Source organism: Spea bombifrons, chromosome 8 (assembly GCF_027358695.1).
Source record: "Spea bombifrons isolate aSpeBom1 chromosome 8, aSpeBom1.2.pri, whole genome shotgun sequence".
NCBI lineage: Eukaryota > Metazoa > Chordata > Amphibia > Anura > Pelobatidae > Spea > Spea bombifrons.
The window spans coordinates 3,510,984-3,523,155 of NC_071094.1; the positions used below are offsets into that span (position 1 = coordinate 3,510,984).

Here is a 12,172-nt window from a genome sequence, read left to right on the forward strand (position 1 = left end):
TGTAGTGTGCGGCTGGGCATATCCGCACACAGATCAGGTAAATATGGGGTACTGATGGCCAACAGTCCTTGCCAACAGTCCATTGCCCCTTCCGCCCTTGTCGAGAAACTTAGACTTCTTTGGAGAAAGATGACCTCCATTGCAGTCGGTCTTGTCTAGTTTCTTGAACCATGAAATTTCCTTACTGGCCCCTAACATACAGTATGGGGGTTATATATGGAATGCGGTTATACCCCGGCCTTCTTCCTAACATACTATATGGGATCCTACATAAAGCTGGCTCTATAAACATCTTATGATGTAATGAGTAGTCGGTAATCTAATCGTTTGGGCTTATTTTTTATATTGTTCTCCACAAGCTCCGAAGAGATGTCCTCCTTTCCCACGAATACATTATTAACGTTCTAGAATTCCGTGAGATCCTGTAAATGCTGAACTTAGTAAATTAACTTCTTTCTCTTCTTTTTAATTCCAGTTTTTATGCCTGAAGAACATCAGAACGTTCTTAAAGGTTTGCCACGATAAGTTCGCGCTGAGGAACTGTGACCTCTTCGACCCCTTCGACCTGTTCGATGTCCGAGATTTTGGGAAGGTAAGAACTCGTATCTCAGGTTTCTTTTCATGGCTACCGTGCACTTAGTTTAACCACTTAAATTCTGGAGGCTTTTCACCTGCCTTAAAGTGAGGTTCTCTTCCACCTGTTTCCTCAATGCCTTGGGGTATTTAAATGAAGACATATGCTCCTTCAAAAAGGAGGAAATATCACAGGAACTTACTATTAGGAGCCCTGCTTAGAGTGAACTACATGGATCATTAACTTAGAGCAATGAAAATAACGATAATGTAAAACGCGTCGGGTGGAAAAAAAACAGCTTGAGGAAATGGTCTTCTGAAAGAGTCCTGTTTTCTGACCGAGGTCGGGGGAGGTTGGGTTTGAATAGATACAAGACTTTCGGGTTACCCCTCTCCTGTAAGGGCATAGGGAACCCCCCCGTAAGAATTTGGGCTTATTGGACTTATGAAGCCATCACCCCTAACGATATGAATGTAGGAAGTATATACTCCAGAACCTTGACCTCGGCATTATAAAAGCAGTAAGAGGAGTTTATCTCCTCTTAATCAGAAAAAGATAAAACACGGCATATTTATTTCATCTAGTTAATTTATTTTATTTATTTATGTTTCCATCTATATTTTGCGTTCAGCGGGACCACCAAACCATATCAGATTCAATCATATTAGTTAAAGCGGTGAACCCCGTCTCGAAGGGCTACGAACACAATTAAAAATTAATAAGGCTCAGAATTCTATACATAATAAATTGAGCTAAAACAAGGAAGATTTTTTTATCGAATTATCCCGAATTGTACCTTTTTGGTACATCCTCACAGTCGCATTATGATACGACATACGGACCGGGAGAAGAAAAAAACAACCAACCCAATAATATCTTGTACTTTCCTGCGTCGTGGCTCTTCAACCTGCGCAGACGGCACCTTCTCTGACAGCTGCTTTTGGTCCGATGAGCAGAGCGCGGATGAACAATAAAAAATACACTTTTCTACGCATTGCTAGCTTACTAACACTAAATGTATTTTTAACTCGATGCGATGTGCCGAAGCTTTTCCGTTGGCTTTGTTCTTTCGGGTTTGCATCATGGCCGTTCCTGGAAGGGTTTCTGCCCTAGGAAGATTCCGGAAGCTTCTCGGGTTCTAGAATTTCTCTGGAAGCGGCTCGTATTATAAAATTCTGCCCTTGTTTTGTAACTCTGGAGGTGTCGCTCCCCACTGTAGATAATACATTATAATTCCGGCGGTCCTACGTTGAAGGTGCTTGACGAGGTCCTAATGATGCCACCATTCCTGTGCCAGATGTCAATCATTTCACACCAGCCCCAGGGGGGAAAAAAATGTATGAAAAAAGGTTGGTTAGGGAAAAAAATCCATTATTTCGAGCATACACGAGGATTCGTTCTGTGCTGGCCCAATGGAATACAGTCTTAAGGTGGATCTCGAAGGTTGGTGGCAGAACGGCCCGTTGGCCAACGTGTTCTCCCATGAATGACTGCCATAGATTGTGACGCATGTTACCAATGACACCATAAACGTAATCTATGGTGTATGTAATACCGTAATAACAATTTAACATTTTAAGTGCCAGCAGCGCTTATGCTGAAAGCGCTTATACTCAGGTCCAACAATCATTCTTCTGTTACGAGTCAAACAAACCCAACAAGGAGGGTCCAAACAATGTTAGAATTGTGTCTTCAGAGTAGGAATTCTGTATATAAACGGAATGTTTACAAAGTAATATTTCTAAATAATATATATATTTATACCTATACCATGCGCTGCATATTTGGGGTCCGAGAGAAGATTAGGGGTTCAGATAAAGCGTTAGACATGCGCCGCTCCTCTGCTCTTCTAGGAGCAATAAAGCAACCCTCCAGTCTGCGTAAAATCCTCTTTAATTCTGTCTTTAAAGGTGCAAGAAGGGAATTATTAACTAAGTCGTTGTGTTTAAAGAGGTGTCTTGGGTAGGAGCGGTTTTACAATCTCTTAAGACGCAATGTGTGCCCCCCGTGCGTCGGACGCCCTGCCGCTGTGTGCATATCCGAGCGGGGAGGACATTAGCATGGATCTATCTGCGTTCCATGCATTATTCATCTCCACTCTTTGTAGGAAATAATAAACTCTTCTGAGAGTCGGCATCTGCCAGTTAATCGGGGGGTCCCGTGGACGGGCTGCGCCGCGGTAACTGGAATAGATTACGGGAATGATCATCATAAGGGCCGACTGTGTACTCGGCGCTGATCCTGCTGGGTCAATAAACCCAGCTGGTGATAAGTCAGGCTTCCGACAACAGCTTTCAAGAATATTTAAAGTACCGGCTGATGAACGGGAACGCGTGTTATCCGTTAATCGTGACGACTGTATGTAGTGATTCAACCCAAACGGCTCTAATACCGGCCCTCGTGGACACCTTGACTTGCCATTATTTAAAGATACGCATGATTGAGCCACCTGCATTCAAGCAGGGATATCAACCATAACATAGTGGGGGCAAAAGCACCAACTGGGAGTCTTATATATGATCACAACAAATAAATATTTACTCATACGGGTACAACAGGAGCGGAGGGCCGTGCCCATGAGCTTACGATCTAGCTTTACGACATACAAAACCCCTGGCTTAATGTGAGTCCAATAAATAATTAATAACATTTGATTATTTCGCACTGATATAGTATGGGATTTTAGACGCGTTACAGAGAAGATCAGAGTTCTGTGTAGTGATAATCTTTCAATTATCTGTTCATTTTTCTGGAGAGAGGGAAAAAAAGAGAAATGAAAAAAATAATAATCATGGAAAATGTGTTTTTTTGCGCATTTACACTAAAACCTTTTCTTCGTTGCGCTTGTTCTGTTTTCTCCCTGTAATCTTAATAAAATCCTGCTATCAGTTGCTATAGGAACGGTGTTTCTTACAGTAATATATTATAGTGTCGCTCGGCATCACCGCACCGCCTCTGTTCATGAATTTATATATTTAAAGGGACACTACGGCCCTTTATCACTCCCATCACTCCTGTGCTCCAATGGCCCTTTATCACTCCCATCACTCCTGTGCTCCAGTGGCCCTTTATCACTCCCATCACTCCTGTGTTCCAATGGCTCTTTATCACTCCCATCACTCCTGTGTTCCAATGGCTCTTTATCACTCCCATCACTCCTGTGCTCCAATGGCCCTTTATCACTCCCATCACTCCTGTGCTCCAATGGCCCTTTATCACTCCCATCACTCCTGTGTTCCAATGGCCCTTTATCACTCCCATCACTCCTGTGTTCCAGTGGCCCTTTATCACTCCCATCACTCCTGTGTTCCAGTGGCCCTTTATCACTCCCATCACTCCTGTGTTCCAGTGGCCCTTTATCACTCCCATCACTCCTGTGTTCCGATGGCCCTTTATCACTCCCATCACTCCTGTGTTCCAATGGCCCTTTATCACTCCCATCACTCCTGTGTTCCAATGGCTCTTTATCACTCCCATCACTCCTGTGTTCCAGTGGCCCTTTATCACTCCCATCACTCCTGTGTTCCGATGGCCCTTTATCACTCCCATCACTCCTGTGTTCCAATGGCCCTTTATCACTCCCATCACTCCTGTGTTCCAATGGCTCTTTATCACTCCCATCACTCCTGTGTTCCAGTGGCCCTTTATCACTCCCATCACTCCTGTGTTCCAGTGGCCCTTTATCACTCCCATCACTCCTGTGTTCCAATGGCCCTTTATCACTCCCATCACTCCTGTGTTCCAATGGCCCTTTATCACTCCCATCACTCCTGTGTTCCAATGGCCCTTTATCACTCCCATCACTCCTGTGTTCCAATGGCCCTTTACCACTCCCATCACTCCCGTGTTCCAATGGCACGTTGTGTTCGCTGATCCGAGTTTAAGTTTAAAAGGATAATTGATGGTTAGAAACCCTTTTGTAATTATGTTACAGCCAGAAATGTCCTTGTTTTCCATGAAAACAGCTGAGTGACCCCAAACTACTGAACAGTAATGTGTGTCTGTCACTGTCTGTGTGTGTGTCTGTGTGTGTGTTTGCGTGTTTGGAAGGTATGCCCTTTGTACACTAGTTTGCTGTTGTTATCGTAGTCGTACTTTGTATCGTGGAATGTTCGCTGCGAGCGTCCTTTACATTTCTGTCCCGCAAGGTGAATTTCTTGTAACATTTTTTTTTCCGCTAAACCCTTTGCCGGGCGTAGTTGGCGAATCGCAGTGTTGCTGACGCCAGAAGAACCATCTTGAGATAATTTTATTTTTTCTATTCTTCTTTCCTTGTTCTGGATTCCATCCCAAGTGAGAAATAAATCTGATGTGACGTTCATCTGAATTAATTCTGCAAATCAGTCTAAGGGGAAGTTGTTTAAATTATCTTAAAAAAAAAAAAAAAAAAAAAAAAGATGTCTTAATTAATCAAGTTTTACACTGTCCAATCCGGTCTTCTGGTTTTTTGGGGGGGGGGGAAGGTAAAATTAACAATAAAATTATATCTGATGCCGATTTACTGCGATTGGGAAGTTATTCGCCCGTTTTAATTAACTTGTGTTAGACGGTTGGCGGTCTGCTGCCTGATAGCTCACCAGATGTCTTATCCCAGCACGGGGTGCATCTGACCTCTGACCCCCGGCTCCTTGAGACGGGAACCCAGTTGCTTTGATCTTCCAGCACAAGTCGCCGGTTCTCTTGGACACCTGTTACAGATCATCAATTACCGGCCGAGATGTTTAATTACCTGAGCTTTAGTCGGGCAGTCAGGCATCGGGTAGTTTAATGGCGCATAGAAAGTCTACATTTCAGCCGCCGTCTCCTTTGATGCGTTAGATTCCCGCATGGCTGACCCGACGGTGATTTTTAAGATTAACGTATGATTAAGGATGTAGCTGCTGGAGATTAAAGGTCCCGTAAATCTTCCGTGGTTGGTTATGATATTCAAACCATAGAAGAAGCTGCTGGGAGATCTCAGGAACCTAACGAAGAACCTCTCAAGTGTCCCCTGATGCCCCTCGTTCCTCCTCTGATTCCCCTCTCTCCTTCCCTGATGCCCCTCTTTTCTAGGAGGTCAGAATGTTTGCTGGGTATGAGGGGATCGCAGGGTTCTACAGCCCTAAAAGCCCAGATAATGTGTATAGAAACAGCAGGGAAGGGCTTTATACACTAAACGGGGTAAATAAAACCCATTGTTCTTCTAAATGCCCCGCTCAGTTACATCAATAGCTGCCAACAGGCCAGAAAGTCACATCAAAAATAAACCCTGAAACAAGTGTTGGCTGGCGGCTTGAAATGTTGGCAGGTAGACATGGGCGTTTATCGTCGGAATATTGTCCTTATTCCTCCTCGTTAAGGAACAACATTGATGTCTCCGCTTCATCTCAAAGTCGACTTGACGGATCTGTGTCCCCCGGTGACTGTAATCAGCACGCAGCTAATTAGTCATGTCGATGCCCGCTATAATTTACAACAGACGGCAACCCCTGGTTAGGGAGCGGATAACGGCATCATAGATCATATCGTATGAAAATACAAGTGGGGGAGAGAACACGAAGCTAGAATTCGCGCTTAAAGGTTGTGATGGAATGGCTTCCGCGGTTAAAATGTTGCAGGTTGGGTCATTTGGAAATGCGTCCGTGACAAATATCGACCTCGCGCTCCGTCTCGTAGGCGAACTTTATCCTAATCCGTCATTTTTCCTGTTCCAGAAAACGAGATTTGATTAAAGGGTTTGGAGTGGGGTGGCGTTCGCCGCCGCCGCGAACCCCGCAGGCAAAGTGTTGCTGAGACGTATCCGTTCTCCACTCCAACACCTAAAGATCAGAGGGTAATAGTCTGGGAGTTCCAGCTCTCTGTCGTGATAACGTATGATGCCACCAGACAGCAGACTGCGAGAAATGAGGAGGAAGCTCGCAACATCTTGAGTCTGGAATAGGGGATTTCCCTGAAGAAGTTAGGAGCTGGAAACCAGATGACCTTCTACTGATCTTCTACCCCTGGCCAAAAGAAAGGAACATATGCTTGTATCTTGACGTTGGCTGGGGTGAGAAGGTCGTTTTAAGCTTTATGTTATTTTTCTTTCAACTGCTTGAGATTTAACTTTACCGTGAGGGTGGTAGATAAGTGGAACAGCCTCCCAGCAGAAGTCGTAGAGGCTAGAATCCTGTTGGATCTCCGTAGCTGGTCTAAACAAAGGACGCGGTATTATGGAGGTGATGCCGTGTCGGTGAAGCTCCATGTCTACTGCTTCTAGAACTCAAAAGCGTTCTGGACCACTTTCCATCATGTCCATCCTTGGACGCAGTGTTCTAGAACACTCCAGAATGAAGACGGCCGGCTCCGATATTAAGAGCAGTTTGTTTCTGGATGGGTCTGTCTCTTCCTTCTCTGTTTTTGTGTCTCCATCCATCTCCTGCCGTCTTCCTGTTTTTCCTAAGCATATTTTTTTCCATAGTCCGGTTACAGAAGGACGGTCACTCGGAGGTCTGTTTATTAACCGGCTGAAGGAGGGATTCCAGTGTTAAATCAGATGACTCTTCCCCTCTGATGTGCGTTCCAGGTCGGATCTGCTGTTCTGTCTAGATGACAAGCCTTCTAAATCTCTTAACACTCTTTGTTCCAACGTATTCGTGTTTTTTTCTGTTAGGAACTAAACTCATCTGTAGAAGGAACCGTTTCCAGATGACGTATCTTTGATGCAGCTGTTAGTGGTCATCAGATCTGCTCTAGAATCACTCAGACCACCTAATGGTGGACTTCTTTTTCTTGACCCACCAGTCTAGTCTAGCGTTGTTGTCCATGCGAAGGAAAAAAAAATCCCCGTGACGTTTTTGGTGTTTTCCTCATACCAAACAAACCTTTTAAGTTCTCTGAACTGGGTTCACCTTAGATGTCTCTGTAACACGAGGCCGAACACCAGGAAGGAGGAAATAAGAAAATGTTAAATCCAGAAGCGTTCTGCGTCGGACAAAAGGTCGCCTGGGAACCCTTATCTCAGGAGCCTTTCAGTGACGGGGGATCTCTGGAAAGTTTCCGTTTGTGTCTGATGTTTTGTATCTGGACTTTGCATAGGTATCTAGACGAGGAAGCTCTCCGGTTCCTTTGGGGAGACCCCTCTGCCCTCCGCCCTCCGCCCGGCCCTCGTGTTTGCTCAGTGAGAAAAATGGCTCTCCTGCCAAACACTCTTTCCTACCTCTCTCTCTCTCTGCCTTTATCTTAAAGAGATATCACAGCCATCATGTACATTTCAATGCGTGTTATAGCTGCGTGGCCCCTTTTCATGTTCTAAATACCTGGGGGGGCCATCTGCAGAACACCCCCCTTATGTATTTGCCCCCTATGCCCCCCCCAGCTGTTTTCCATGCGGGCGAGGGTCTGTTCAATGAAGGCATATTAAAATAAGTTCTAGGTTCCTTCATACGCATTCACTTAACCTGCCCCCCCCCCAAAAAAAGAAAGAAATGATGCCTTAAGGAAAAGCTGCAGCACTAGCAGCCAATCAGTGGCCGGAAACCCATCCCATTGAGATGTATGGGAGCGATCTCCACACATGCCCATTGGGGGGGGTCTCCATACCTGGGAACCTTCTAAACCAGCGGACCCTGAAATATTTGAAATATTAACCCTTTAATAGTCCATTGTGAAGATTCTGTGCAGTGATTAAATGTTACTTAAAAGTTAAAACGCTATGTAAAGACTCGTTAAATCGAGTCACCTGCGTTCAAGCAGCGATATCAATAACATAATAACATAATGGGAGCAAAAATCATGACAGCTCCCAGGTAGGGTTATCTCATTAGACCCCCCCGCAGTCTTTGTGGAGTCAGTGCTGGAGCCGACTGGCAAGCTGTATATTTGGGGACTGGTCTGTCCCTTTTAAAGAATCAGATCACATTAGGGATGAAGGCAGAGACTCCTGCCGGCTTTTTTAAATATGAATGAACTGCTTTAGGTAATTGAAGTGCAGGAGAACATGCGCGGCCGCTCTGACAGCTAACTTCTGCCGCTGCTACAGAAAATTAGCATTCTGGTCCTCCTGAAAGCAAGAACCCGATTCTCCGTCAGACGAGACACGACGGGGCCGCGTTTAACGCCAGACCCGATTATATGGCTTACTAAGTACCCCGTCCGCCAGCGGAATAACCCGATTTCTGCCCGGACCTTCCTGTCTCCTCCGCACCTGAAGCAAAGCACGTAATACTTTTATGATCTCAACAATCCCCCACCTCCGAGTGTCGGGTATTGTGTAATTTAAAATAAAATAATATTAATAATAATAATAAAAATATAATTATAATAATGCAAAATTAATATATATTTCTAAAAATTCTGAAGCCATTTAAGCTCATGCAGGAGAAATCGTGAGCCCGTCCCAGCTCCTTCATGCGTTAAATCCGGGGGTATAAAAGCTCCGTCATCCTCATCAATGATCGACCAAAACATTGTAGTCGGAATAAAATGAAAGATAAATAAAACGGCTTCAAACATCATTCAGAGTAATTATTCCTCCAATCTCGCTCCACACGCGGCCAATTACCCGCCAGCAGGTAGCGTCACCGCGCTAAGGAGGAAATCAAAGACATTAGCATGAGTTGTAGGTATGAAAAATCAGGTTGGGTGGCAGAAAAAAAAAAGATGAATTAAGTTTTGGGCTTTTTTTTTTTGTATTATCACGCTATTTGCAATTTCTTATTTTTCAACCCATTTTTCTCCGTTCGCTCTGCGTGAAGAATTGTGATGGATAAAAAACTTGATATTACATTCAGTATTAAAAAATAATCTTAGTAAATACTAAAGACTAGTGTTATGAGGTGACAAAGAATACCATAAAGAACTCAACGTTTTGATGGCACAGATAATAAAACTGACGATAGAATTCTGATCCGTTTAAAGAGGAGTCCCATATGCTGCATACATAATATCCCCCCCAGCGCTGTATACAGTAATATAACCCCCCCAGCGCTGTATACAGTAATATAACCCCCCCAGCCCTATATACAGTAATATAACCCCCAGCGCTGCATACATAATATAACCCCCCAGCACTGTTTACAGTAATATAACCCCCCAGCGCTGTATACAGTAATATAACCCCCAGCGCTGTATACAGTAATATAACCCCCAGCGCTGCATACATAATATAACCCCCCAGCACTGTATACAGTAATATAACCCCAGCGCTGTATACAGTAATATAACCCCCAGCGCTGTATACAGTAATATAACCCCCCAGCGCTGTATACAGTAATATAACCCCCCAGCGCTGTATACAGTAATATAACCCCCAGCGCTGTATACAGTAATATAACCCCCCCAGCGCTGTATACAGTAATATAACCCCCAGCGCTGTATACAGTAATAACCCCCCAGCGCTGTATACAGTAATATAACCCCCAGCGCTGTATACAGTAATATAACCCCCCAGCGCTGTATACAGTAATATAACCCCCCAGCGCTGTATACAGTAATATAACCCCCAGTGCTGTATACAGTAATATAACCCCCCAGCGCTGTATACAGTAATATAACCCCCAGCGCTGTATACAGTAATAACCCCCAGCGCTGTATACAGTAATATAACCCCCAGTGCTGTATACAGTAATATAACCCCCAGCGCTGTATACAGTAATATAACCCCCAGTGCTGTATACAGTAATATAACCCCCCAGCGCTGTATACAGTAATATAACCCCCAGCGCTGTATACAGTAATATAACCCCCAGTGCTGTATACAGTAATATACCCCCCCAGCGCTGTATACAGTAATATAACCTCCCAGCGCTGTATACAGTAATATAACCCCCAGCGCTGTATACAGTAATATAACCCCCAGCGCTGTATACAGTAATATAACCCCCAGCGCTGTATACAGTAATATAACCCTCCAGCGCTGTATACAGTAATATAACCCCCAGCGCTGTATACAGTAATATAACCCCCCAGCGCTGTATACAGTAATATAACCCCCAGCGCTGTATACAGTAATATAACCCCCAGCGCTGTATACAGTAATAACCCCCCAGCGCTGTATACAGTAATAACCCCCAGAGCTGTCAACTGTCAAGTCTATAGGTTTTTTTAATTTTTTTTACTAAAAACTCAGACTTGGAAGTTGATTATATATATATATATATGTTAGAAGTAGGCAAGGCGGGTATCCGAGCTTCATTATTCCAGTCTTATTTGATATTCCCGAGCGTCGGCGCACAGAAATTCTCATTACCATTACAATGCAGAACGTTAATTATATGGGAGACGGAGTCGCCCGCTCGCCGCCTACGGGCGATGAAATGTTTCTGTAATATACCGTTACGGTTACACCGCAATAAAACACGTTATTATCATCCCTTTTATCCAGGAGATAGGACGTCGCTCGAAATGATAGCTTTTCCGACTTGTTACAATGGCGCGTCTGAGTGACGGCTACATTATAGGTTTCTCGCACCCGAGATACCCCCCCCCGTTTAATAACACAGATAACATATATGTAATAATATATATTATTATAAGAAAATAATAAAGCCAGCCTTTCAGCCTCCGGGCTTTCAGAGGATTTATTAATTCCGGAGCTCTGAGCGCAGACTTGACTTCTGGACTTTTCAGTAGTATTACTCCCTGTAGTATTAATGCCCCCCCCCTTAGATATCCCTTTCCTTACTGGGAGGTGTAATTCCCAAATCGCCATTGAAGAAATTTATAGATTTCTGCTATTTAGCCTTTTTTGTTTTTACAATTTTATGATGCATTTAGAGAGTGTGTGCGTGTGTGCGCGTGTGTCTGCGTGTGTGCGTGCGCATGTGTTTGTGTTACCATAATACCCCATTATATAATTAAATTGCACGGTGAGACAAGGCGGCTGTCTCTGAGAGCGCCTAATCGTGTAATCTAATAGACACTCACATAATATCCTCTCCCTTTCGTTTCCGCCGTTATATATAGCGAGTAATAGAGGCTCATTGAAGCCCCCCCACCCCTTAACCCAGCGAGTGCTGGATCAGTAAGAAAATGAATTTGAAATGCAAGAGACAACCCCTTTGGGGTATTAATGGCTCTGCTTTATCGCTGATGCCGGTATTGGGAGGAGGGGTTAGTACCGTAGGCCATGAGAATTGTTTAAGTGAAGTTCTCTCCCTTCACCTAATGCCACCGTTAGCGAACCAATCAGTAACTCTCAGCAACACCAGTGGAGGGATCACTTAATGGGGAGGAATAATCATGCAGATCCCGGGAAGTGGCGGGCTTGTGAGGCGTGTGTGTTGATCTGTAAATGCCATTACTTAGGTTTATTCGGAGTATGACGTAGGGTTTGGAAGTGACGGATCCGTCTTAATGCGCGTTAAATATTTAACGTGTTGTAAATAGAGTCCTCTGTTCGACGCGCTCTCTGTATTGTGTTGTAAGACAGCCTGAGCCGCGGTCCCGCGGGACACGTTACGATCGAGGCACCATTCACACGCGTGTGCATCCAGCCCCTCATTCATACATGCGCTCTCCGCTTGGTTATCAGACACAGAGGAAAGCCATTAACGCGTCGATATTACCTCTGATCATGTGACACGCGTTAAGGGATTGGGGGCAGGTTTGGGAATGCTCGGAGGAAATCTGCGGCTTCAT

The 12,172-nt window shown here is 44.5% G+C and overlaps 1 protein-coding gene across 4 annotated transcripts in view; it reads left to right on the forward strand.

The window, feature by feature from the left end:
• Positions 1-12,172, forward strand: part of VAV2 (vav guanine nucleotide exchange factor 2) — an 84,279-nt gene that overhangs the window by 15,705 nt on the left and 56,402 nt on the right. For all 4 annotated transcript variants that reach the window (XM_053473520.1, XM_053473522.1, XM_053473521.1 and 1 more), the window contains exon 2: positions 476-592. In XM_053473520.1, the coding sequence (XP_053329495.1) occupies positions 476-592 (117 nt within the window). The remainder of the gene's footprint in view (positions 1-475; positions 593-12,172) is intronic.